The 27,926-nt window shown below is 29.3% G+C and overlaps 6 protein-coding genes across 16 annotated transcripts in view; 2 read left to right on the top strand and 4 right to left on the bottom strand.

Annotated features, from left to right (window-relative positions):
• Positions 1–147: 147 nt before the first annotated feature.
• Positions 148–14,840, bottom strand: LOC122568362 (centrosome-associated protein 350-like). Of its 6 annotated transcripts, none has more exons than XM_043728006.1 (12): positions 14,266–14,840; positions 13,476–13,664; positions 11,612–13,345; positions 11,265–11,532; positions 10,754–11,187; positions 10,460–10,683; positions 8,965–10,389; positions 8,417–8,580; positions 7,828–8,018; positions 3,691–7,720; positions 2,688–2,767; positions 148–2,606 (listed from the first exon to the last, which is right to left on the bottom strand). In XM_043728006.1, the coding sequence occupies exons 2-12, from the start codon at positions 13,575–13,577 to the stop codon at positions 1,881–1,883; spliced, it is 9,378 nt and encodes a 3,125-aa protein (XP_043583941.1). In that variant the 5' UTR covers positions 13,578–13,664; positions 14,266–14,840; the 3' UTR covers positions 148–1,880. The 6 variants fall into 6 exon arrangements, with proteins under 6 accessions (XP_043583941.1, XP_043583945.1, XP_043583942.1 ...); XM_043728010.1 differs by having other exon boundaries at positions 11,612–13,342; XM_043728007.1 differs by having other exon boundaries at positions 13,476–13,636.
• Positions 14,799–17,976, top strand: LOC122568371 (probable serine/threonine-protein kinase clkA). Of its 3 annotated transcripts, none has more exons than XM_043728049.1 (4): positions 15,096–15,206; positions 15,283–16,447; positions 16,751–17,686; positions 17,836–17,976. In XM_043728049.1, exons 3-4 carry the CDS (start codon positions 16,789–16,791, stop codon positions 17,928–17,930), a joined length of 993 nt encoding a protein of 330 aa, XP_043583984.1. In that variant the 5' UTR covers positions 15,096–15,206; positions 15,283–16,447; positions 16,751–16,788; the 3' UTR covers positions 17,931–17,976. The 3 variants fall into 3 exon arrangements, with proteins under 3 accessions (XP_043583982.1, XP_043583984.1, XP_043583983.1); XM_043728048.1 differs by having other exon boundaries at positions 15,283–16,512; XM_043728047.1 differs by having other exon boundaries at positions 14,799–15,206; positions 15,283–17,686.
• A 265-nt stretch (positions 17,977–18,241) lies between these two features.
• LOC122568379 (trafficking protein particle complex subunit 2-like protein) lies at positions 18,242–19,321 on the bottom strand. The gene is made up of 5 exons (XM_043728060.1): positions 19,179–19,321; positions 18,868–19,040; positions 18,707–18,794; positions 18,521–18,600; positions 18,242–18,431 (listed from the first exon to the last, which is right to left on the bottom strand). Exons 1-5 carry the CDS (start codon positions 19,209–19,211, stop codon positions 18,380–18,382), a joined length of 426 nt encoding a protein of 141 aa, XP_043583995.1. The 5' UTR covers positions 19,212–19,321; the 3' UTR covers positions 18,242–18,379.
• Positions 19,322–19,651: 330 nt separating this feature from the next.
• On the bottom strand, positions 19,652–20,215 carry LOC122568380 (electron transfer flavoprotein regulatory factor 1). Its single transcript, XM_043728061.1, has 2 exons — positions 20,074–20,215; positions 19,652–19,896 (listed from the first exon to the last, which is right to left on the bottom strand). Exons 1-2 carry the CDS (start codon positions 20,110–20,112, stop codon positions 19,690–19,692), a joined length of 246 nt encoding a protein of 81 aa, XP_043583996.1. The 5' UTR covers positions 20,113–20,215; the 3' UTR covers positions 19,652–19,689.
• Positions 20,216–20,631: 416 nt separating this feature from the next.
• On the top strand, positions 20,632–22,723 carry LOC122568377 (transmembrane protein 70 homolog, mitochondrial). 2 transcript variants are annotated; one of them, XM_043728058.1, is made up of 4 exons: positions 20,632–20,767; positions 21,326–21,568; positions 21,774–22,133; positions 22,209–22,723. In XM_043728058.1, the coding sequence occupies exons 2-4, from the start codon at positions 21,461–21,463 to the stop codon at positions 22,455–22,457; spliced, it is 717 nt and encodes a 238-aa protein (XP_043583993.1). In that variant the 5' UTR covers positions 20,632–20,767; positions 21,326–21,460; the 3' UTR covers positions 22,458–22,723. The 2 variants fall into 2 exon arrangements, with proteins under 2 accessions (XP_043583993.1, XP_043583992.1); XM_043728057.1 differs by lacking the exon at positions 20,632–20,767 and having other exon boundaries at positions 21,314–21,568.
• Positions 22,455–27,926, bottom strand: part of LOC122568368 (ankyrin repeat domain-containing protein 12) — a 26,203-nt gene continuing 20,731 nt past the window's right edge. For all 3 annotated transcript variants that reach the window (XM_043728040.1, XM_043728041.1, XM_043728042.1), the window contains 5 exons: positions 27,079–27,212; positions 25,291–25,797; positions 23,972–25,033; positions 23,434–23,889; positions 22,455–23,183 (listed from right to left, as the gene is read on the bottom strand). In XM_043728040.1, coding sequence (XP_043583975.1) covers positions 23,004–23,183; positions 23,434–23,889; positions 23,972–25,033; positions 25,291–25,797; positions 27,079–27,212 — 2,339 coding nt within the window. In that variant the 3' untranslated portion in view covers positions 22,455–23,003. The remainder of the gene's footprint in view (positions 23,184–23,433; positions 23,890–23,971; positions 25,034–25,290; positions 25,798–27,078; positions 27,213–27,926) is intronic.

Below are 27,926 nucleotides of genomic sequence, written 5' to 3'. Positions count from 1 at the left end.
CAAAAAACATATGTAATATTAAATTACATATTATTTGTTTCACACAAAATAAATGTTCTTTAGATTATACTCAATTTTATAAATTTCATTATCTAAAATAATATCTAAAATATGTTCTATTTTTCGTTTATTAACAAAATCACCATAAATTTTTCAAAAAATTTATTATAAAATATATTATACCTTAGTTAAGTACATATTCAACACTACGTATGCGAACAATATCTATGTATGTATAACAACTATGTATGCAATCAATCGCAGATTGTCAAACTGACTACAAAATAAAAAAAAAAGTGAAGCTAAACAACACTGAAGTTAGAAGAAACTCACATAATAAACGAAAAACTTAAGAAATTGTTAAGAACAGATTGGTAGAAATCTCTACAAAGGAAAACGTAGTATTCTACAATTTGAACCTTATCATTGTATGTACATTTCTAAAATATAGAAGTTTTAAAGGGCATATATTAAAAGACCAGAGTTCACGATGTTTTCTAAAGACTTACAATAAATCGATTAAACACTTGAACTCATCACTTGAGTATCAATAACTGACAATTCATGGTAATTAAAGCTAATGTTTCGTTTGTCCTATCGCTTCTGTACTTTCATGTAATTAACTCATCACTTCTATCGTTTCATGAATATTAAATTGACATCACAACCACAAATATAAACTTAGGTCCGACAGAATAAGAGTTAGCATATTGCCAACTGAAATTAGACTAAAATGTGTAACTGATTTATCAGTTCGTTAACATGTTGCAGTTGATAGCACAAAAGTAGTATCTTATTTTTACATTCATATATTCATTCTTATGTAATAAAGGGGCTACAGTAGAAAAGCGAAGCAATCTCCTCGTTGCAAATAGTCAACTCGGAGAGTTTTTTCAATGCCAATTAATAACCAACGTTCAACTATCGATTACTTGTAATTATGCATCTTTCTAAAATGTTTTTAATTTGGATCGAAATGGCCCCAAAATATCAGTCTTTTAGTTGAAATTTTGTAAATTTTATTATACATAGTTGAGCATAATTCTACGAAATCTGATGTGGCCTCATAAGAACATACTATCTACGTTCCATAGCCGACGTCTTCTATAACACAATTATAATGGTTACACGTAATAACCTAAAGAGCATTTTGTTCGAATATTTAATATGTTTGAATAATTAATAAATACTTGTTTGAGTAACGTTATATAACACTTAATTAAAATGTTTATAATATTTCTGCAACAAGTAAGTTACAATTGTACTTATTACATAAAAGTCAAAAATATATATAAAAGTGAAACAACTCAAATAAGGAACATGTCATTAATAACTACATAAAATAATATTACTTGAAAAATTACTCGAACAAAACGCTCAGAGTTATTAAAGCAACAACACTATATGTTCTTCTTAAAATTAAATATCAACGGGATTCCGCTATATTAAGTATGTTATTATATCCCAATATATGTGAATATAGAGTATGATAAACCTATGTACTATATGCTGTAATTATTTCTTAATTTTAACAAAACGAACTTATAGCGTTTGATTATCGAGTTCTACACACTGATACACAAATACCTTCTACAATTCTAAAATTCATGAAATGAATCCCTTACACATTTTATTTTCGTATTTACGATTGGTTTATCAAAGAAATAAATAGGAACCAGCCTACAGATCATGTATAGGGCACACATAAAAATTAATTATTATAGAAATTCATTAAAATATGGCAGTTCAGGCCAGTTTACTGAATTTTAAAATAATATATACTATTTTTCATAATTAAATGGTTGTTCCGTAGTTCATATATATTGGTAATCTCAGTCGTTAGTCATAACATTGCAAAAAAGAAAGAATAAAGAAAGAAACTAAACCATTACTTTTCTTTTTTTTGCGTATGCCACTTTAACTACATTCACAGTCTCCATTAACAGAGTATCTAATATAGTTACAGTAAGACCATTTTTTACCGCGAGTTCATCATGATGGAATTTCGTCCATTCATCTTCCTCGGCCTGAGCTTCTCTAGCCAATAATTCATCAACCCTGTCCCTTCGTTTTCTGCTCCAACGCATCACCATGTTTTCCCGTTGCAGTTTCGTTTTGAAACCGAACAACGTGGCCACTTCCTTATTCACATAAGCATTAAGCTCTTGTATAGTCTTAGGGATTTTCATTGTAGGTTTTGTTTTCACGTTTGGTTTTGTCCAACTTGGACCTGGTTTTTCGTATTCAGCCTGATAAACCTCGGCGATTGTTTCTTTGCACAGATCAAAGAGGAATGTGTTGTAAATTCTTCTATCCTTTTTTACAGTCTCGTCGTTTTCTTTGGTTAACTCGCAGATTTCAGGAGGAGCTTCTAAGCTCATGATATCTTCTCCAGCCTCTTTGGCATTAAATATTATAGCTGTGGCTTTTTCAGTAAATGCTGTTAATTCTTCTATATTGGAAGGAATTACAGCTGGAGGAGGAGAAGATGATCCAAGGGATGTTGAAATTCTTGCACCACCACCAGGTGGTGTGTACGGAGGTGGTGGTTTGTTTGGTATTTCTCGAACATAGAAAGATACTTCCTCTGCTTCTAATTTCTTAATCTATTATAAAGGGATGATATATGTATAGGGGAACAACTTTTACATAAACGATATAATAAGATAGCAGAAATGAATTGTTACCTCTAACTCAATTTGAAGTTGTTCAATGCGAAGCAATTTTGCTTCCCAATCTGCCTCCATACCAGGTTGTTTCAATGAGGCTGTGTAAATAAAAATGTGAAATAATACAAATTCATGAAAAGCTTTATAAATAAATTGTCTAGGAAAAGCAACACGAATCTTTACATTACATTATGAGTTCACATTTTACTTTGATTAGGTGCTTTGATGATTTTAAAAAAGAAAAAGAAAAACATCCAAATATGGATAAAAAAAATATTCTGATGCATTAATAAAACAGTATGAAGCTGTGATAAAATTATACATTCCAAGATCATATATATGTATACAATAGTCATTTTCTTTTAAAAGTATCTAAAGAGAACAGAAGATACAATGTTTTATATTGTGTTGTGTTGCACAATATTTACAGGCTTTCTTTGTGCATACAGAAATTAATAAGTAAATATCAAGCACTCATGCAACACTGATTTGTATAAAAGGAACAAGTCAATGTTTGTTTCATTCAAAGTTTCGTGTTGTATTACCTTTAAGTAATTATTATCTCGACTTTGCTATTCTGAAAATAAATAATACATGGCTATACGAGGCAATGCTTTGCACAGGAATACACAGCCAACATAAAAATCAGAATGTGTCTCTGTAATGTATGTGATATGCAAGAATGTATTATCATTTATGCATTAAATTATATAAATAATATTAAAACTAAGTTGGTTGTATCCAATATGTATTTAATAGCGTAAAAATATGTATGTATTACATATTCAAATATCCATTCAATAACGATATAATTTACAACTCAATAATTTGAACTTATATATACATTTAATATAAAGAATTATGATTAAAAAATTAAAAAATATTTACAAAATATGAAAGAAACACCCCTCCATATATTGAATTATGAAATAGATATTTAAAAATATATTTTTGCTAAAATTTAAATTGTATAGCCTTAATTTAATAGTAATGTAATAGTTACGATAAGTAAAAATCATACCTTTTAATTTATCTATCATGATTTCTATATCCTTTTCAGATGTTGCAACAATGGGTGTAGCATGGAATGTATTCTTCGAATCTGCATTTTGATTTTCTATGTTTGAATTACTTAATAAATCATCATTTAACACGTCGATATCCAATCTTGAATCATTATGATCTCTAGGAGAATCCATCTCAATTTCTGATACACCTTTTGGTGTATCTCTGCCCTCACTTGACTCAGATAATACATCTTGTTCCTGCTTTTCTTTTTCTTCTGTTTTATTTGGATTAATCACTGCTTTTATCAATTGATTTTCTTTTCCTAGTGCTTCTGTTTTAGACTGTTGGCTTTCCAAATTATTTATTAAAGGTTGTTCGTGTTTATCAATAGCTTTATTATCTACTTTTGAAGATGCAATGCTATCTATATCAGAAATTTCAGTTTGTGATTTTTTATTATCTTCAGAAATATATTTATTGTCTTGAAGTTTGCTTATATCATTTTCTGAACTTGATGAAAATTTCTGTGCAATTTCATCAAGTATTTTCAATACTTCTCCTGACTTTTGTATTGCTTCATATCTTTCTGGAACAGAAGATGATTTTCGTGAAACAGCAGATTTTTGAAGTTCACTTTTATCGAATATTTCAGAAACTTCAAGACTTTCTTCTGAAATATCTTCATACTCTGGATCTTTCAAAATATCAAAGGTTCTATCCCCTATATTTGGTGAGACATCCGATACAATTACTTCAACATTTTCTACTGTTTTAACATTATTTATCATTGTGGAAGGAGTTACATTACTTTGTATTTTATTTTCTTGTATTTCAACGCTTTGAATATCTGTTTTATTATATGAAGTCAATTCTGATTCGGTAATAGAATCTATAAGATATGTAGTCTCTTTTTCTATAACATCCAATACACTTTCAGTTACTTCAACTAAATTATCAAGCTGTTCACCATCAGAACTATCTTGTTCTATTATGGGTTCCAAGGATTTTTGTTCTTGTGTTATTTTGTCTTGTATTTCTTCTTTGTCATCACTTTTATTTATTTCTATAAGTTCTTCTTCTGCTAATTCTACTTTAGCATCAATTTCGAGTTCTGATAAACATTCACTTTCAGCACTCCCTGGTTCTAATTCTGTTATGATAATTTCTCGAGATTTAGATTCACTAAGACATGTATTATCATCATCTTTGATTTTTGTGTGCACATCTAGTCTTATAGCAGTCTCTGTACTAACTTCATTAGTTATAATCTCTTCATTGATATTTCTGTTAGTGGCTTCATCATTAGTATCAATGGTGTTACCTTCATTTTCTTTCAAACATTTATCTTGTAAGGTAAAACTACTTAAAATTGGTTTCTCTTTTTCCTGTACTGTGACTTCTATTTTAGTTTTACTTCCTATACTATGTACATGGTTCTCAACATTTTCTCTTGTTGAATTATCCTCAATGCTCTTTTCAACCTTATCCAGTATCTTAATCACGGAATCATAAATAGCCTTTTGGAAATCATCGGTTTCTATACTGTGCACAGTGTCTTCTTCATATTGCTCTTTATCGTTATCTTTCGTAATTATATTCAAAATATTTTTAACTTTATTATCAGAACTTTCAAAATGAGAATCTATTATCGTTTCATCAAGTTTGATTCCATATATGTCAATATTCGTAGATTCACTTTTTGGAATAAATAGTGACATATTTTCTATATCTTCTATATCGGTGATTGCGTTAATTTGATTTTTAGAATCATTGGTTGACTGGAATGTATCTTTCGAACTTGACAATATACTCGAGTCATCATTGAATAATTTTGAAATTTGACTTTGAGAATTTTTCCATGCAGAATGAATATCAAATGAATCAGATGCGGTCCAATCATCTTTATCAAAACTTTTATTAATAGATCCTTCATGTGCCTGACTTCCATTCTTATCGACTTCTTGATTACTAATACTTAAAGCGCGATCAAAGGCATCATGTTTAAATCCCTGAACAGATTTTTGAGAAATTTCTTTAAGTTTTCCCGTATCAGTTTGTAGAAATGAAATTTCATTCTTATTATTATCGTTAAATTCTTTGGATTCATTCAAGAATAATTCTGAACCTTCTATTTTTGAAGCTGTGCATACATCATTTATATTTTGGTGTTTACTATCATTCACTCTATCTTCCATATAATCTATTGGTTCCTTAAAACTATCATTTTGTTTGGACGAATTTGATAACTGCGGAGAAATTTGTCTTTTTAATAATTCATTTACATATTCTGTAACTATTGTCTGTTTTGAAATATCCTGCAGAACTTGTTTAAAAGATGGATCATTTTTATTTTCAGACTGAGTTTCTATATTAAGTACATTTATTATTGAACTATGATCGATATTTGTGCATTGATTTGAAGACTTACTCTTCTCAGCTAAGTTGGATTTTTCTAAAAATAATGAAGAACTTTTACTCGACTCCAATGATTGATGACTCTCTAAATTATATGAGTTAACTGAATCTTCTCCAATATTTGCATCAACATTTTCTTCAGGATATACTGTTTCAAATTCCATAATATTTATACATTCTTCATTCTGCATTGTTTTTGAACAAATTTCAGATATGGATCGGATTCCAACAGAAGTATCACAAGACACTTCTTCATCTTTTTTATGCAAGCTTAAATTATTATTTTCGATTAACATCTCTGAGCGACTGAGATCATCCTTAGTTGCCTTAATATGTTCTAATATTATAGATTTCTCGATTTCATTTAAAATTTTTTTGCTTCTCGCTTTATAATCAATTTCTGGGATATTTGACCTAGAAGGCGATATTTTATTTTGAGGTATTATAACAGATATTACATTATCGTCTTCTTTCGTTATACTTTTATTATCACTGATGTTAGTAACCGATTTCAATTTTGTATTATTCGTTAAATACTGTGGAATGTCAGAATTACCCTTCTCTTCATATAATTCTACATCTGTGCTTTTGTCTTCTTTTACGATTTCCTCATCATAAACTTCGTTATTTTTATCAGATACTGAAAGTATTTCTGATATTCCTTTCGATGTACTTCTCTCTTCATTTTGTGACTCATATTTTCTTTCTTCGTTTGATTTTTTATTAAAACGCGACATCATCTCTGAAAGTATCTTTAGTTCATTTTCCAATGAGCTTATATCCTCATTCAAATTTTGATTATTTAAACGCAAAAAGTCTACTTTTTTGGAAAAATCAAGACTTTCATTGACAGATTCAGTGTTGATTTCTGCATTAGAATTTTGAATATTACTGGACTTTCTCGAAGAAATATGTGAATGTTCTGAATGTTGTGATGAAATAGTTCTAGCCTGAGACTGTTCAGAAAACGTATCAAAATCGGATTTATACTCCTTTAAATCAGACTGAATCGTAGTATCCTGCTGAGAAAGCTTAACTTCAGATTGTGTAAGTATATCTGTTTCAGACTTCGATGTATTACTTTCAGTTCTAATATCTTCAGAAATACTTTGATTGTTTCGAATTTCATCTTTATATTGTCTAGTTTCACAAGGAATATTTTTGTCAGATCGTCCATCTGAGACTGATGACGTCGCAGCAGAACCAAGTTTATCAATTTCAATTTTTTCTGATATGATTTCATCAAAAACTGATTGAGTGCGGTGATTTGCCGTACTCATTTTTGTGGAACTTGGTTGTTCTAATGTTCTCATACTTCTTGAAGATTTAAGCGTCTTTTCAGAGTGATTTCTATCATACTTAGCTTCAATAATTTCATCTCGCAATAAATTAATATTTTTTATGGAATCTTTTACTGATAATTTTTTCGTGGAAAATAAATCAGATTCCGACCTAGATCTCAACAAATCGCTGCTTTTGAACATATCCTGTAGCTTTTTCAGAGGAATCTCAGGTATTTTGAAGTCTGCCAAAGATTTGGACTCTATCGCTAATTTCTCACTGTCTTTAGAAGATCCTTTTTTCGACTCCAGTTTCTTACGCATTTCGTAAATCGTTGTATCATATTTCTGTTTGAACATAACAAATCATTCAATAAATGTAACATATAAGATTTATCTGATCAAATTTATTATAAAATCATATTCAAATCTATTAACAATATTAAATTATCTACCTTGATTTGATGCAGTAAATTAGCTTCTAAAGCCCGAAGTTTTTGTTTCGTCTGTTTCCTGGCTTCCCTTTTCAAACGTGACATTTCTATTCGTCTTTCAGCTAATTTTTCAGTGAGTAACTCTATTCTTCCTTCGATATCGCTCGTGTCCGATGAAATAGTAGTATCTATAAAATGACACATACTTCTCTCTGATAGTTATCAGAGTTAAAAGATGTATATTTATATAAAATAGATGATTCAATGCAAATTATTAAATAGTATATTTTATACACATTATCGTTTAGAAGTATTTGTTCATTCATGAAGAAATTTTACTATTACTGACATAAATAATTTTTTATTAAATCTTTCATTTAGTTACGTAGAAAACACATGTGATATACTTTAATAATATTACTTTGAAAATTTGCAAGGAACGAGTCATAGGTTTGATTTGTTTAATGGTTCTTATTAAAAATAAATAAAGATCTTTCCTGAAAAATTTCTCACGGCTTTGATAAACGATAATATATCTTAAAATACGTACGAAGTATGAATTATACGCACGTATGAAGTTGTATTTGAAAAAACTCTACAATAAAGCTACCTTGTTGAGAAAAAACATTAGATGTTGCAGTTACAAGTTTAAGTGCAGCTTGTTCCATTCGTGCAACACGATCTTCTTCATTTCTTAATTTCGCATGCCAAGCCATCCACTCTTCCACACAGTTTTTCCGCGATGTAAGTGCAGCTTCACGTGCGTTCAAAATTCTAAAAAATGTAACCACATCCGATAACACGAATAGATTTTCCATATCGATTAAAATAACTACAAAAAAGAATTTGTGTGAGAATTGCAAGAATTCGAAATTATTAAAAACAATTATTTAGGCGTAAGAAGTAAGCCAAATATTCTTTACTACAGTGGAATACTGCAATAACGGCGGAATGCAAATCGTTGGTGCACTGAATCTATTTTTACAATGCTTCATTTCATAGTGTGAATACACAGTTTATTATTAGACTTCTTACACGTGTCTCTAGTGATTCACAAATTTATTAATTTAATTTAAATATCATATTAGAAATACTTTCCGAAATCATGACGATAAAATATATAAATATATAAATTAATCTAAAGAAACATATACTTACTGCTCAAGCTTTTTAGATGTTTTCAAATTATGATCTTGTGATCTAACAACCACAGATTTAGAATAATTTCTATCACTCTCTCCAGAACTATGATGAGAAATAGCGAAATTACTAATCTGAGATTTTGTGGATGTCTCATCGAAATTATGCCCATTCTTGTCTTGGCTACGAAAGGAATTTTCATAGGAGTTTACACTTTTATCAAACATTTTTTGACAGAATACATTCTCTTTGCTATCATAGTCGTCTATCCTATCTGTTAGTAATTTGAAATTCTTATCTTTTGTATGTTTATCCATAAGTGCAGTTTCATCGTTCTTATCAAATTGAATAAATTCCTTTTCCATTTTTGTTCGTTTATTATGATGCTTGACAAGCTCTTCTGACATTTGAGAATTGGACTTGGATCGTAATATATTCTCGGTGAGTATGCTAGATGACGATTTGCTTTTTTGACATTTTGAACTTCTGCGTTTAAAATTTGACTTAGATTCGGAACTATATTGGGTCTTTTTAGACATATCGGTCGGAATTGATTTACTGCTTCGTTTAGAACTTTTCGAATATGTTTGTAAAATGTCTTCAGACACTTGAGATGATTTTGATGTTTTCAATATGGTATCTTGACTAACAGAACTTACTTCTTCTGACAAAATTTCGCTATTCGTAGTAATAGCTTTCAAAGATTCCCTTGGGGATACTATACTCTGAAAATGATTATCAATTACTTGAGAAGGCTTTGATTTTTTAGATAATTCTTCTACTAAAGTGTCAGATTCCGATTTAATATGTTCAGAGATAGATTTGTTTAGATTCTGTTGTACTTCTAACATATCGGGAGATTTTTCTTTCTCAAAAAGATATTTCCCAGAAATGCTTATGGAATGATTCGAGATCAATTTTGGGTCAACAGAATGTTGATGCGATTTCAGTCTTATAACGTCCACCTTGGGCATCTTTTCCTCAAATTTTCTTGACTTTATCTCGTATTTAGATATGTTTCCATCCCTTTGTGTTTTGTAAAGACATTTTTCTTGAGACACATTGCTTTGTATAGCTTCATCGGATTTATCCGATCTTAAAAACGATGTATTAGATCCCTCAATGAAATTCGTGAATTTATTACTTTTTGGTAAGTCGATTTTAGAAAAGTGTGATTCGTTTTCTGATATTTGCAAGCGCGCGTCTGTTTGAGATCGATCGTGCTGAGATTTATCAGAATCAATTAGAGAACTCATGGAACTATTACTCCTTATATCATAACCCTTCATAGGTCCAGATAATCTCCTTGGTGACTGACTATCCGCACTTCGTTTTAGTTTTGTTAAAATATTTTTAGTGGATATTTGAGGATTAAACATGTTTCTCTGTTTTTGTAACATAAGCTTACGTTCTTGGCTTGCAATTTTATGAAGCTCTTTTAATCTAAAAACATAATCTTTATAAATATGTAAAAACTAAATAAAGTATTTTTAAGTACAAAGAATTGCAATACCTGTTCATTTCGTCTTTTTCTTGTTGTAATTTTAAAAGTAAAGCTCTCTGCTTCTTTTTCACAGAGCTAACACGACTATCTTGACCAGTATCTTTTAATGCCCGTTTTTGTTCTTCTAGTTTCACTAACTTTTTAGTTCGATCATTTAATGTTTTTTCACGAGATTTGAATAGCATCTCAATTTTATCATATCTTTGTTTCTCGTCTTTTATTAGCTGTGCAAACTACAAAAATGCGTAATATATTTAATCTCAATTTATTTTTAATATGGAAATTTTAATCCATTATACTTACCTCTAGATCTAAATATTTATTAAAAGAACAAGTTACGTCTCGAGTAGAGATGCTAATTTCCGTTCCAGTCTCTGTCCGTATAGACGATGTGGTTTCATGTAAGCTTATTTCAGACATCGTTCTTAATTTACTAGGTAACGATATTTCTTCTATTTGATCTAAATCTTCAAATTGTTCTACCGAATCTAAAGAAAGATGTGGAACTTCACTGTCTCCAATGAATTCTTCTTCATACGGTATTCCGCATATCTCCGAGCATCTATTTTGTACATTTCGTCGAGTTGGACGTATATCTGTTTGAGTTGCCATGTCATTCACTGTTTGGGTTTGTACTTCTACAGCTTTAACTACTGGTTTAGTTATTTTATTTACATTGTCAAACTCGTTTCCCATAGTTTGACTTGTAATATGATGTACTTTGTGAGTTGGAAACGCTATGACAATATTAATACTTTCATTAGTAATCAATAATTTTCAAATATTATAATAAATAATTTATTAAATCTTCTACCTTTATCAATGGCAACATGTTTCTGTGATCTACTAATTTCATTGCAATGTTCCATATCATCAATATTTCTTTCATCCATTGCTTTAGAGAAATGTGATTTTATTTGATCATTTGACTGATTATGTTGTAATGGTAACTCTTTTTCTTGATCATGTTTAACATTATATAAACATTTTTCAACATCCATGACTTGCCTCAGTGATTCATTAAATGAATCAAGAAGATGCAGCTCAGCTTGAAATTGCATGTGTAAGGCAGTTGGATGTAACTACAATTGTAAAATTGCTTTTCTAACATAATGCATAGATTAAATAAAGTGGCAATATATACTGTACATATTTACTTACCAATGAAATATTTTCTGGCTCTGTTTCAGTTTTAGTTATATTATGTTTTGAACATTTAAAATCAGCTTCTATATTATTATTCTGCATAAATTGCCGTTTTCGCTTAGATCGAGGCATAAGATTCATATCTGGCGTAATTAAATCACAAAAGTCCTCTTGCTGTGAACGATTTTCATCTCTAAATGAAATTCTTCTTGGATCTAATAATGCACTTGATAAAATACTGTTGTTTAAATTAGATTCATTACTATTACTAGTTTGTTTAACTGTAGTAGCAACGCTTTGTGTAAACGATTCTTCTTCTTTCTTTGTATTTACACTAGTACATTGTGTCAAAGAATCATCTGTATATTTTGAATCTTCAGTAGCTTTATTTGATCTACTAATGTTAATACTTTGTGCAATTTTTTCAGAATCTTTATTTCTCATCTGCTGTGTAGAGACAGTGATTGGACTTTGAGTTCTTACACTAATATTTGAATCAGTTACACTCTCTATACTTTCAGATTCTTTAGAGTTTATTATATACATTTTACCATCCATTTTACTTGTTGATGGTTTTACTTTTTCGAATCTTTTACTCTGCTCTTTAAAAAATACATTTCCTGTCTTTCCTTGTGATTGACATGTTATTTTGTGTTGTTGAACTTGTCTACTTTCTGATGAAAACATATATTTCTGATCATCTATTTGTTTTAATGTATGTAAATCATCCTTATGTTTGTAATCAAAATTTTCAAACATATTTCTAGACTCTCTAACTGTGAGCTTATCTGATAATTTTGAAGATCGTTCAGAAAGTGATTCATTGCTATAAGATCTGTTCTTAGATTCTAAAGAGATATCTCTTGTCTTTAAAGATCTAGTATTAATAGATCTATGTTTCTTATCATTAACCTTTTTAGCAGTTGATGTTGCAAAGTTTTTTGGTCTTGGTTTTGTTGGAACAAAATCACTTTCCCGTGGAATATGAAATGACAATCTGTCATTTTTTAATTTTATACCTAATGTATTTTCACTTACATTATTAGAAAAATCCTTCCTAGAAGCATGTCTTGGACTTCTGGATCTTCTAAGAAAGTCTTGTACTGTATCATCTTGTTTAGAGAATGAGGATTCATCTTTTCTAATTCTTTTAGACCTGTTTTCCTTTTCTCTAGAATTTTCTCTAATGCATTCTTTCTTCTTTGATAAATTTGAAGATATAGAAATATTTGGCACCTTTAGTGGTTCTACTTCACTGTTAATAGTAGATGAGACATCTGATGTTGAGAAATCTAATCTTCTTTGAACTCTCTCAAAGCTCTTTGTTGGTTTCTCTCCTCTTTCGTGAAATTCCTTTGTAGGTGTCTCAAATTTTGGTGATATCAACTCTTTCGATGCACAATTTTCTCTGTTAGAAAAATCTAATTTCTTTGCAGAAATTTTCAGATCTGGTGCTTTCAATGGCCTTATAAAATCCATTTTTTGTACAACTTCATGCAAATTTTGCACACTATTAGACTCTAATATTGTTGGAGACTTAATTGCATTTTTATTATTTAATTCATGTGTTTTTCTATAGACTTCAGAACCATCGTTTAAAGCAAGTTTTCGTTTCAGAGCACTTATAAACGTGAAAGGATATGGTTGGACAGAATGATATGATAAGTTCTCTAGACTTTTCAAGTCAAATTGAAGTGGAACATGAGGTGGTTTGTCTTTAGATAGCTGCTTGGTAATATAATCTTGCTGCTGTTAAAATTATGTTTTACTAGATTATACTTTTAACAATATATATATACATATATATAGATAATTATTTTCATTTATAAAATCATTGCAATACATATGACATAAAAACAAAAAGATAAAATTGACTTACTGCTGCAGATGTTTCAGCACGTTGAACAATAATGTCAGGATCAGTGAAAAAAACATATTTCTTTTTTGCATTAGTATCTTCCTTTTTGGAACTACTTCGCATATTTTTATATCTGTTGCACAGCAGTCAAACTTTGTTTAATTGTCACTTGCTTTTCCATACTTGTAATATGTGCAATAAATTAATAAACTATAAATATAATTTGTAAATATTAAAAATATATATATTTTTAAAACAAAACATTTTTTTGATGTTTATCTGTATAATTGTAATTATATAAGCATAAAAATTCATAAATAATCATTACACTGCAGATTTTTATGCATTTATAGAAAATTAAAAATTAAGCAAACTTACACATAATATTATGTAATATAATGCACATAATATTAAAGTGTGTAAAATATTTAAACTATAATACATTCTATAATATTAAGTAGAAAAAACAATTTTCCGCAGAGCAAAAGCTCTACTTTTTTAATTGGATTCTTAAAAATATGAAACTGCATAAAAATGTGTAGTCTAACTATTATATTCTACTTATTCCCACCTAATAAACCAAAATAAATTTAATTGTCAAGGTATTTCATGAACTGAATTAAACAATTTACACTGTTAATGCAAAAAATTATAAAATAATAATATTGATATACAATTTTATTATAAACTTAATAATGTATTAATGCATTATCTATTAATCTATTAATATATTAACTGCTAATTTATTAATACATTATCTATAAATCTATTAATACATTATCTATTAATCTATTAATACATGAAAACTTACATTTAGATATTTAATACGATTACCGTTAAACACAGGTAAGACGAGACTAGTTCACAAAAGTACGTTAAAATTCAACGTATTTATAACCTAATTCAGAGTGCCGTGTTACATAAATATGTTTCATAAAATCAATTTTCAAACATTTAACGAAAACTGATAAATATGTTTTGAGATACTCAGAGAAAAACCGGGTTTTCATATATTATATATCATTCATTTTTTCATAATACTAAACACAGTAACTTTCATCACGACGATCATTTGTAAACGACAATCACGTGGTACTTCGTGAATTCCTACTTATATAAAATTGAAAATATGGCAACGACAAAATCTGAATAATCGATAATACAGTTATTTACAAACGCAACACATATGCTAGTAACGTAAGAAACACATAACTATTTTTAACAATAAATATAATATTACGTGAAACTTTTATACTTGTTATATGTGAAGTTTTACAAGAACGACGTGAAAAGAAAAAGGCGATAACCGTGTATAATATTAAACAAAAAATATTAGATAATTTGCTCGAACGTCTTAAATTTTTGCGATTTTATCAGTCCTGGCAACATCAATGCTTCTAACATGAAGTGAGTTGTAAATATAAAATGTATTCTGTTGTGTTTGTGTGTTTGTTCGTTTGGGGAATTTGAGCTTGGATTGTTACTTGTAGAGCGCTAACTTTGGTTTTTATACAGCACACAGTTATGCAAATTATTATACAGAAAATTATGAACTCATTGTAGAATTGTACAATTACTGTAAACTTGTAAATTGGATTGAAAAAAACAATCTTATTTTGCAGATGAACAAAACATTCAATCATTTAAAACCCTTTCAACATTCACAATCACCAATTCCTTTTCAGTTTTCATTAATTTAAGGAATATATTATAGAATACGAAGAAGAAGTTTGACAAAATTAGTAAGCATTGGTAAGTACATATTAAAAGAATAAAGTATTAGAAAAGAATAAAGTAAGAGATATTCGAGACCTTTTAAAATTCCTAGAAATGACGTCATTTTCTGAAAGAAAAAAAGACGCAGAGCTAAAATTTGCTATTCGAACAAAAAATATGTCGGGCAAAATAGCGATTTTGTATCAGGAGAACATGATAACGTAAGAGATAACACAATTTTAATGATTCTTGAAAACGACGTCATACTCTAAGAATTTGTAGAAATTTTCAGCTCCTGGAAAATACTTTTCGGCCGATTTTGTGATTTTATATCAGGAGAATATGATACCATAGGAAGCGGCATTTATTTCGGCGATACGAAAAGTCAGCATTCAAAAAAAAGAAATTTATTTCTATACATTTCTATTTACTAATAAATAAATTTTTATGTTTGAAAAAATTACATATTATATAAACCTGAACGATACAAACAAAACAAACCAAAGATCGCGCTGTTCGCGTTTACTTTCTCAACTGTTAAGTTCTAAGGTGATTTTGTAGTCCATGAGTCAGCGCCATTCTTGAACTGTCTGCGAAACTGATCAAGTTAATAATTTTGAAAACATAAAACTTGATTGTAGTTCGAAACCTTGTTTTTTTCCTCAAACAGGGGAAAAGGCATAAAAGATAAAAGATGAAGTTTATAAATCTAAAAGCTTCTTACAGCGTCTTTTGTGAGCACGAATTTTGGGAGGATGAATTAATATAATTGTTAAAATAATGTTTGCCATGTCTTCAATCATATAATATTGATCTTCTTTAATTGTTTGACATTAAATGATATCATTTGTGTTATAAATTAAGAAAATCGTTTGTTGTTTTTAATGAACTTAATTTTGGAACCTACCATTTATATAAAGATTATTCTATCCATTTTCTGTGACCTTTTCTCATTTGCAATCAAATTACTACAAAACTACCATTGAATTATTCGACATTAATTAGTAAAAAAATCTTGTATCTTTTGCGATGTATTGTTTATATTAAAGATCGAGTTTTTTTTATTAAATCTTGTTTTACGTTATAATAAAATCTTTTTTAGTGAATAGTATTGTCAATTACAAATTATTGGAATTATATCACTCATTATGTGTTTCAAAATTTGTTGGTAAACAAAACACTCTGGGAGTTAAATATAACGTATTTCAAAGTAGTATTTGCATTTCTTCTCATCCGATACACGTTAAGAGATCAACGACTACGAGTATACGAAAACAGTAAGTTGAAATAGAAGATATGGAACAAGCGAATTCCATAAGTTCTACAGATAAAACATATAGTTGTGAGTGGCAACATTTTTTAATAAAAAAAAATGAATGGCAGAAATTTATTTTAAATATATTCTTTGCATAAAAATTCATATTTTGTTTATAACATAAATATTATTTAATATAATTATGACAAAATTTAATTTCAATTTATTAGCTAAAAATTAATGTATTTTTTAATAAGGAAAGCTTTAACAAACCAAAAGCAAGAATACCTTCCTGCAAATAATCAAAGTATATTATTTTATCTAGGCAAAAAATCAAGTTCAAGAATAAATTTAAATGACGCTATGTTTATGTCACTTAATGATGAGGTTTTTTCATACTTGGATAATGAGTGTTTTCATGATGTATTAGATTCTAGTCTCTCATTAAGGAATGAAGACACAGAAATCGACATATCAGTTGCAACTAATACAGAAGGAAGCAAACATATTTCAAGTATATTTGAACACAATGATAGCACAAGTCTGTTTTCTTTACCTCGTACAAAATCTGATTCAGATTATGTAAGCAATAACCTCACGAATGATTTTTTACAAAATTCAAGTAATTTGCAACATCAACAAGACATGGACACTGAAAAAGATAATTACAAGACAAATAAAGATGTTTCATTAAAGACACTATTAAGGCAGATGTTCGATGAAATTTTAGGAAGACATGACTCTACAAAACAATCAGGCAAAACTTATATTAACAGACATTCAAGTAATGAGTTTTTATCAAATAATAGCAACTTAACAGACAAATCGGACAGTTCTTTTGAAATAAATAATAATGATCCAGTATGTCAAACACAAAAGTTTAATAATACGGCGACAACTTCAATTAATAATATAAATAACTATAGTAAAAGTAAAGTTTCATCTTCATTTAATACATCTTCTTTAGACAGATTCAATTCTGAGCAATTAATTACAATATTGGAGGATTCCAATGAAAATAGTAGCAATTCAGAACTGAACGACTCTCATGAGTACTCTGGGAGATGCATAGGCAAATTAAAAAATTTCTTTCCTCGTAAAATAGTAAATAAATGGATGAGCAGAAAGATATTTACCACCAGTGATATAAGCGAGATAAGTGATACTACTACTATGTCTTCAAACATGTCAACTGATATCGAAATACTAAGTAAAGAAATTTTTGAAAAAGCAGATAATTTACTTGAAAACAGGAATGAGAGTAAGTAATCTTAATATTTAAATTAAAAAAATAAGTAACTAATATTTATATAAACACATAAATACAAAAATAATTTCTTTATGCAAAAATTATATCTCACCGTAAGAACTAGTAACAATTTGTTATATGGTAATGTTTAATTTTTTCAGGATTCAATGTAAAACGGTCGCCAGTGTGCAAATTATGCACGGTACATAAATTATTTCTAATTCCTTTCATAACTATAACTCCTCCAACTCCTTAAAAGATTTCTAGATAAATAAACTATTTAATTTCAAATTTTAAAAATACTTTTAGTGTTTATTATTTAATATACTTTTTAATCCTTCAATACTAAACTCAATCCTGTTGAAAGTTTCAATCATGAAAATAAAATTTTATCAACATAATAATCATTTCAAACAAAATTCGCTACTAAATAATTTTATATATCAGAAAATTATCAAAAAACAAATAATAAAGAGTTACCATTTCTTAAAAATAGCTAAAACAGAAATGGATAGAAAATACAGAAGCTTACTATAGTATTACAAAGTTAAAGACTAAAAAGGTAAATTACAGTTTAACGTAATAAATTTTGTAATAAGTTACTATACATTTTATCAAAGCAAAAAGATTTGTAATAATTTTTACATAATTTAATGATACCTATATGAAATATATTCACAATATATTAAGTTCAAATATAATCTGTTAAAAAGGTGATATAATACCCATTATATCCATTACTGCTAAATCAAAAGACCTGAAATGATATATATGCATTGATTTCAATATATTAAAATTTGCTATATACATTAAAGTAATACTATTAACTAAATTAAATGAACTTACTTGGAATTCAATTGATCACCTGGAATGTAAAATGGATTGCATACAGCATTAGAATAAGCCGCATGCAATTTCTTAAAAATCTGCAAAGAATTACTATATTAAGAATATATTATATACTATATTACTATATTAAGAATTACTATATTAAATATAGTTCTTTTATCATATGATTTATAAAAGATTTACCATTTTTACATCATTATCTCTCAGAGACGTGTTTGATGAATGAGACACAATAATAAATTTGATTTTTGTATTAGTAGCATAACCATATCTGAAATTGTACAAAGAAATACTATGTAAAAAACATAATATATTTGAAGATACAATATATGTTACATATGTACATTTTATATTCTTCAGTAGCATATAATAAATTTAAATACAAATCTCGTATATCAATAGCAGTTTTATTTCCAACATTTAATTTTTCTTCTATAATATCAATTGACGTATGAACTTTGCAATGAAATTGCAATGCTGATGATTCATCTACACATCTAATATATTTTGGAGAATTCTGCAAATAAGTAGTTTGGAACACATATTATTATTGCTATCGAAGTTCAGAATCACAATATTTTTTGATTTGTATCATTTATTAACCAAAGATTTTGCACTGTTATTAACATTCCAACCTTAAAAGATGTGTACTTACATCTTTTCCGATTACAGCTACACAAATGGCCATATTTATGAATCTTATAAACTTATAACATTATAATTCATAACAAAACATTTTTAGTAATTAAGATTGAAAACTTCAATTTTTGTAAAGATCATTACACACGTAGAGGCTATTTTGTAAAGACCACACACGTAAATATCGTTTAGATTTCACAACATATAGGTTATGCTACCATTTTTGACAATTACTGATAATAACTGCTAGTAATGAATGATTAAACAGTTCTTAGTAAAATTAATAATCACACAATTATGTTATAAAACATTGCATTGTTTTGCAATAAAATAACAACAACAAATGTATAGGTTTGGTAAAAAGATTAATTGTATTTATAAACATGATATACAAATCATTTCATTTTTAAAAATAGAAACTATAAAATTTATTGAAAAATAAAATTATAATGAAAATTAATTTTTAATTTGTATTTTGTATCTATATTTAAACATATGAGCACAATATAATGTAATACAATATTCTTTCATTCTTTATAATATCTTTTCTTTAAAGTTCTATACTTGCGTAGCATATACAAAGTTTCTAATTCTTTGATAACAAAATTACCATGAGCCAACATTTTATCAATTTTCTCAGGATCACGTTCTTGTTTATTTTTTTCAAAAGCTTTTCTTAGATTTCTTTTGAAAACATCATAACCTCTTGGATAATCACGACCCATATACAAGAGCTAAAAACATAAAAAAAATATTGTCATTTGTATTTATAATAATAAAATGGATAAAAAATATCTTCTTTTATGTGTAATTTTCGTTATGTGTTATTATATATCGTACAACTATATTATTTTAAAATAACATATTTAATTTTTTAATAAATTGCAACGAAGTTGTAATATATTTCATACCGTCTTGTATAATTGGATAACTTTAGTACGTTGAGACATCGATTAAAACAATTATAAGTATTAATCAATTAATGAATATTTTCTTGGTTATGTACATATACATGTACATATATGTTGGTTATGTATATGTGCGTATTATGTATTTATACCTTAATTGAACAATATGTATATAATTTCTAATGCATAGAAATTATATTAAAATATTCGAAACAGTTTATTGTTGAACACAATATTGTTAGTTCCATTACTTTAAATAATATTGCAAATGCAAGGAAACGCTAACAAAGCATTTCTGCTTATTTCATACTTCTGATATTGCAAAATGAAACGCATGTTATTAACCAATCACATTAAAATTCATTCTTTTATTCAAGTAAATAAAAAATGAATAATCGTGTTGTGACCGTTAATTAATTATAATTAATTAATTAGAATAGCGGTTCTTAACCTGTGGCAGACTTTTGGAAAGCTACGAAATCCTTACATACGCAAGTTATTGTACTATACAAATAAAAATTATTTATTGTATTTATTTATTTATAATGAATCTCTTATCGCGAAAAAGGTTATTAATGAGCAGTTGATGAGTGTTTTAAATACATATTTAGCACATTAAGAATTTAAATATTGAGTTAAGTCTTAGGGATCCGTAACAATAAAAAATTATTCAAAGAGGATCCGTGATAAACAAAAGGTAGAATGAATATTAGAACTGCTGAACTAAATTATAGAGAGTTGCGTGTCCGTTCTTGTTACACATGGAGCGCTAAGCGCTTTGCTCGTGATAATGTGTTGACATAACAATTCGTAAATGAATTTTATATATTTTTATAGGAAAATAATTTTTATATTATCTTTTTTATTTTACAATGCTTTTGCTTGAAAATATCTAGAAATATATGTTGAAATTAAACTATAGAATATAATTGTAAGAAGAAGATCTAATGCCTGATTTTATTATTATAAGGGCTTCTGTCCAAAACTAATAATAAAAATAATTTTGACTTACAATACTACTCTTTTGCTAATTTACTACAGATAAACTTTATATCAATGTAATATGGAATTTATTACGTTCTGATTTTTTTTAATTTTGCTCTAGATGTGTAATCAAGTTATTAATTCATTGCATTAATTTATCTTATAGTTACTTCTGTATCGTATAGTTGACATTTGCTTCTAACTTTGTTGATGTTTCATAGTTTTACGTATTATATAATATCTTTTTTTATTTTCATTTGTTTGCTGCAAGTTGTTCGGAAAAAACTAAACACTCTATATATTTGAACAATTTGAAGTTTCCCTGTTCATGGCGATTTGAAAACATTCCTATTGCATATTTAAATAATTTAAATAATCCAAAATAAACTGCAGTTAATTATTAACCATGGTTTTACTTTTGCGGAGTTGCATTTTAAACCAAAGGAAACTGTTCATGAAAGAAATTATTGTATTTAAACGGACGTCTATGTATTATACATGCGGAAACGTCGAGGTTAGAAATTCTTTTTAAGAAGTATTTTATTTTGATGAAGTTATTAATGAATATATGTATATTATAAGCTTTATTTTAATTATTCTTTCACTCTATGTATATTTATAACCTTTTTGTATATTATTTCATGATTTATATAATACATTTCAAAATACAAATTTTATTTTGTAAAGTAACACAGAAATATATATTTTTTATGTTACAGAAATTTAGACCATGTTTGCAAGTAAGGCATGTTTCCGATAAACACAGTGAAAGAAACACTAGTGAAAGAGAAATGATATACAATGGAACATTAACAAACAAAGTCCGTAATATTAAAATGATATCCTTGTTATCATCAGCCGTATCACTAATTTCTCAACCAATCATTTACATGAAGATTTTAGAAGAAGATAATTTAGTAGGTGTAGGAACATTATTTGCACTATTAAATGTAATTACTATAAGTAGTCCTCTTTTAATACATTTATTAACAAGAAGATACGTAATTGAAATGTATCATTATCCTAACGAAGAGAAGTATACCGCCAAATTATATTCATTTTTTTGCAAAGAAAGAGAGGTATTTATATTTCTTTAAACTTATTTATTACTTGATTAAGCTATTTTGTATAAAATGATGATTTATATATTACAGATAACATTTAGTCCAAATGATGTTATTGAACCTAAAACACAAATTACAGGGGCATTTACAACCTGTGTTGTAGGTGGTAAACCTTTGCTTTTGGATGAAAACAATTTTATAGATCCCAAACATTATAAAATTATTATGAATTATAACAAACCAATAGATTTTGAAGTAGAACAATTGCATATTACTGCAATCAATCGACCACAAGATAAAAGAATAACAATGGGAAACAAAAATGAAGAACAGAAATAATTTGACAAGTATAGTTTTATTTATTACACGGCTTTTTAATCTAAATTTTTATACATTATTTAAAAGCACTATATAAGTTGCTAGGTACAAAATATATACGTTATTACGAGAGACTGTATATTAAAAAATACAGTACCAAATTACTAACGCATGAGATTGTACAGTTATTGAATTTGTAAAATGTTGCAAATCATCCGATGATATAATTTTCATGTATTCATCCTTTTAATTGTATAATGCGTCAATAAATCATATTAAGTATTAAACGTAAACAAAAATAATTTATATAATGTGGTACATAAATTTTGAAAAGTTAGTTAAAGATATAAATATAATGTAATACATAATCTAATTAAAGTCAAATGTTTTTTAAATATAGCCTCCTTGTGTAACGATAGTTTTAAGAGCAGTACAATGCAATTTGGTAACCGTGCAAGAACGGCAAATACATTATTAAAGAGATCACAGATTATAATTATGTATATCCTTCGAGATTATTTCAAAGGAATGAGCGAAACGTCTCGAGTCAATTGTAATCACTATACACTAAGCTGGGAGTAAATCGAAGTCATCTGAAACATGTACCATCGGAACATGAATATCTTCTATTTGTGGTGTTGCTTTGAATTCACATAATCCAACTTCCTTTAATTTCCATTCCCAATCCATTCTTTGTACAGCATGTAATGATTCAGCTTCATTGTGATGCCTGAGTAACATTGCTTCCTAAAATAGTAATTTTTTCTTTAATTTTATCCTAACTTAGAAACTTCTAAACTAAATCAAACTTTAATGGAATATTTATCAATGTATTACATCTTATTAAACTGATACTCATGGAAAAAAAGATTATCAGTCGGTTTTTACGTAACATGAATTAATTTAACCTGAATAATTAAAGACAATATATATATTTATAGTTGTCTAATCTATATAATTCAGGTATAAATATTATAATAAACGCTATAATTTTTACCTTAATCTTTTCCCATTTATCATCTACATCTTGTAACCAGCTCAAGAATAATCTACCATTGTATCTACTCCTTGCGTTTCTATCTTTCTCTTCTTGTTCTGGAGTAATAACATTATAAACTTCCTCATCCTTTAATATCGTACAAACAGAGAAGGGAAGGGATTGATTGGCTAGAGCTCTAGCAGCTCTGCCATGTACTCTAAGGATTTCTTGTTCTACCGATAAAACTAGCTTTTCTTTTTCAACAACATGCTGCATTCTAAGACGATATCTCTCTTTTTCTTGTTCAATATACAAGTCCTTCATAGCGCCTTGCAATCCAACCGGAGGATTAACGTTGGGCTCTTTATTTGCATTCCCAGCTAACACGTATGTACAACGATTCATTAAATAATCTTTAAAACCCTGAGGTGGTTTTGGTTGAACTGGAAAAAGGCCTTTTCTTCTTCGTTCGATCTAAAAGAGAGAAAATGTATTTACGATATATTTTTTATAAAAAGAATTGTTGAAATATATTACAAACGGCAAATATACGAACCTGTTTTCTAATGTTTAAAAACAACTGATAACAATTAGTAATTGGTTGATCATGTGGATGAACTTCTGGACCCGTATTTGTTGCTTCAGATGCTTCATTAGAGGCAGCGGTAGCAGCTTGTTGTGCTTCTTTATTAGGTTTCATTTTTCTTTTTCTAGGATGAAGTTCAACCGGTGGTGCCGGAGTGCCTACATTTGACGTCGTCGATGAGGTAGTAGTAGAAGTATTCTCAGAATTTTCGGTACCGCTATCTTTTTGACATTTTCCACTAATTTCGTTGTTTTTCTCAGATTTTTCTGTCATAATGTTTGTTTTTGAAGTCGTGCCGCAATTTGAGACTTCCGTTGAGGTATTTTTATTCGATTCAGAACCAGGAGTTTCAGGTGTTGGTGAATGATGCCTCTGTTGTGGTGATGAATTATTGGAACGATCTGTCGAAGTAGTTACTGGTAATGGAGACGAGTTCGAATAACTTCCATTTCCTGAAGAAGAGGAGGTTTCTTTCAAGGTTGCTGATCCATTACTCCCATTACCGGATCTATGTGAACTTCTCAACACTCTTTGGTGATGCGTTGATCTTTCTTCCCCGTGTAAGGCACCACTGAAATCTTTCTTATCCTCATTTTTTGTATTATTTCCGCTTTCTGTAGGACTCGTTGTTCCACTAGTGGATTGACTTTGTTCTTTATCCGTTGAATCATTACTGTTAGAACTGGCAACTACATAGGGCAACTGATGACTCCTATTAGATGTGCTCTTTCCGTTTCTATTGCCTTGCTCTTGCTCGGACGTAGTACTTTGTGGAATAACTATTTTCAAAGGTGGTACTTTAGGAGCTGAATTGGAATCTGATCCTTTTGACCGATCGTCCTCACCATCGGATTCTGGAGGTCCTGGTGTTGTTGTTTTAGAGCTAATCGTTGAACCAGACGGATTCGAAGGCTTTGGACTACTTGCCATTGAAGAAGTACTTGGACTTTTTCTGTCCGTACTAATCGAAGTTGTGTTTTGATTGTTCTTGCTCGATGTTGCGCCAGATCCTTGTTTTCCCGACTTTGTACACTACAAAGAAAGGGAAAATATTAGTTTAATATTAATTTATTATTAATTACAGCATCATTTAGCTTATTATCTTAAAAAGAAAAAGAAACAAATGCGCAGCATACATATATTCCTCTTAGCATCATAAATTTTATTTTACACATTTTGTCGTACAGTGATCAATTTACGAATGATTTCAGTTTGTTCTCATTTATTTCTTCCACCGATTATATAAATAGTTTAATTATATATTTTATAGCTAATAACAAAAAACAAACCTTTTCTCCAGTATTAGCGGAATTTCTACCAGTGCTTTGTCTTCCAGTGGTGGTGCCTTTTAAATTTTCTTTCGCAGGTTCTGAATCTTTCCGTTTCTTCCGACGAATCTCTTCGTCCTGTTCCTCCGCATTGTCGCTTTCAAACGCGCGCTTAGACGAAGGCGACGCTGAAACCGCAGGAGCATCATCGGTAGTAATCGATGCGGTCGTTGTTTCACCAGAAGATGTTGTCGCACTACCAGCAGTAGACACGTTGTTACCACTACTCTGACTCCCTTGATTGTTAGCAGACTTGTTACCATCTTTATCTTTCTCGGGATTAGGATTCGGCGACGAGCTTGCACCCCTAACTGGTGTTGGCTCTTTCGAACTTTTGAATTCATACACGTCGCCACTGTCACCGGTAGATGATGTGTTTCCAGAGGTACTGGAGCCCGAGACGGCATTCACGGTCCCTGACGAGACGTTTGACGACGTCTTCGACGAAGTTTCCATTTGACCTTGATTCTGCAAATGCATGTTTAAAAAATGATACAATTTCTTGACGCAATGCGCAAATCATACACATTCTTTATCGTTACTACAAATAACGTACAATTTGTAAAATACAAATATTTTTTTGCTTGTTAGCATTTTTACACGTTATCGTATATTCCATTATTTCGAATGTAAGTATAATATTTATCGTCATACTTCTTAACAATGACCTCGGTACTGCTCGCTAATTGATGCGCATCTTTTAAACGTCATTCTTACAAACCCGTATTTAAACGAGTGGCAAAGTTAATTTGCGTTAAGTGTCAGCGAAAACTTAGAACATTAAGTAAAAAACATCACTAATATATTTATTGCGTACATCGATTAGTGTTTTTCTTTTTATATACAATATATTAACAAGTCTTAACTATGTACTATGTATTTTATACATCGTCGAAGCTCCTGTGATTGCTTTGGTCAGTTAAATTGAATTAACGATCGTTTCTTAATGTCTCAGGTTCTCGTAAACACTAAAATTTAACGTTATTCGTAACGATCGTTCCAAACCACAGATTTTAATCGAAGAGACCTATCAAGTACTGATATATATATATATATATATATCATATATCCCTTTCATATATATATATATATATATATCACACATCAGACACATACAGGGTGTCCCAGTATTAATGATATAACCGACGAGAGGGTGATTCTATATGAAAAAATATATCGGAAATATAGGATAAATTTTTTTCATTTGACGTTTTATTTTCGCGGAAAATCGACATTGAAAATTCGTTTAGCATATGCGAATCTGATTAGTTACCGATTAGCTAGAAGTAAACAATCGGCAGAAGATTGTTCTACATGTGAAAATGTGTAAAAAATTTGGGGTACAATTTCTCGATTTAAGGTCTCATTTTCAACAAAATAAAGTTCAAACGTATTCAATTGAGAATTGGCCCAGTATGCACGTTTGATAAATTTTCAAATTTATGTATCTCTGAAACAAAGAGTCTTATGAACAAATTTTACTCTACATTTTCGACTCGTTTTCACATATACAATAACTCCTATTGATTATTTACTTCTGTCTAATCCGATTCAATCAACCAAGTTCAACTATACTCGACAAATCTTCTCGTTTTAAACGAAGCGTCATATCTTATTCTATATTTTCTATTTGTATTCCCGCGTATATAGAATCAATCACCTTCTTGCCGATTACCATCAATACCGGGACACCCTGTACATATACAATATTATATTCACGTATGTACATATGTATGTATATATGTATACTTGTGCGTTTATGCCGCCTTGACGGGAGTTAGTAGCACCCCCTCCTTTCTTTTCATCCCTCGCTCCTCGCACCTGGTTGAGCCGAAGCGTCACCCTCGGCGAGCTTCCAGACTGCCCGGTTCCCGATCTATCGACTGTGGATAACAGAAAATGCCGGTTAATTGCAAGAACAACGACGAAATAGCAGGGGAATGAGTTTCCACGAAACCAGTATTCCTCTGGCATCGAGGGAAAGGGAGAGATGGAGGATGGTTGAAGTTGAAGGAACCGAGAAAAGAGAGAAAAAGAAATTGATAGAAAGAAGAGGACGAAATAGAAGGTAAGTGAAAAGGAGAGGAGGAAACCATTAGAAAGAAAGAAGGACAAAGATGGTAAGAGATCCAGAGAGGAATGAGCCGTTGCTTGCTATCATTGAGGGTACGGCCGTTAATCACAGGGACCCCCGGGAGAACGAGTTCCTCGAGGAGAGTGAGGGGCATACCGATCCGCGATCGATTCATTAGTGGCCTTTTACCGGACGATCGCGTTACAGGAAGGTATGCCATATTAAACCTTTTATTCGCTTGGCTGCGGTACGCGATCAGTACAATAAGCGAAATTTACCGATCGACGGAATCGAGATTAATCTTTCGAGTATTTTATTTTCGAAATTTCTGTCGTGTTGTAGTAATCAATTATTTATATATTCATTATTTATTTTAGTTAATTGATTAATTGTACATAACAGTATCGACTCTCATCGCCTTGTATATTTTATATACTTTGCCCTGGAAGTCGGAATAATTCAAAATACTCTAACATTTAATTTTTGCGAAATATTACATCGTATTTGCGCATCTTTTTTTTAA

Source organism: Bombus pyrosoma, linkage group LG6 (genome assembly GCF_014825855.1).
Source record: "Bombus pyrosoma isolate SC7728 linkage group LG6, ASM1482585v1, whole genome shotgun sequence".
Taxonomy (NCBI): Eukaryota; Metazoa; Arthropoda; class Insecta; order Hymenoptera; family Apidae; genus Bombus; species Bombus pyrosoma.
Note: the sequence above shows the minus strand (reverse complement) of the source record. Positions and strands in the feature narration are given on the sequence as shown.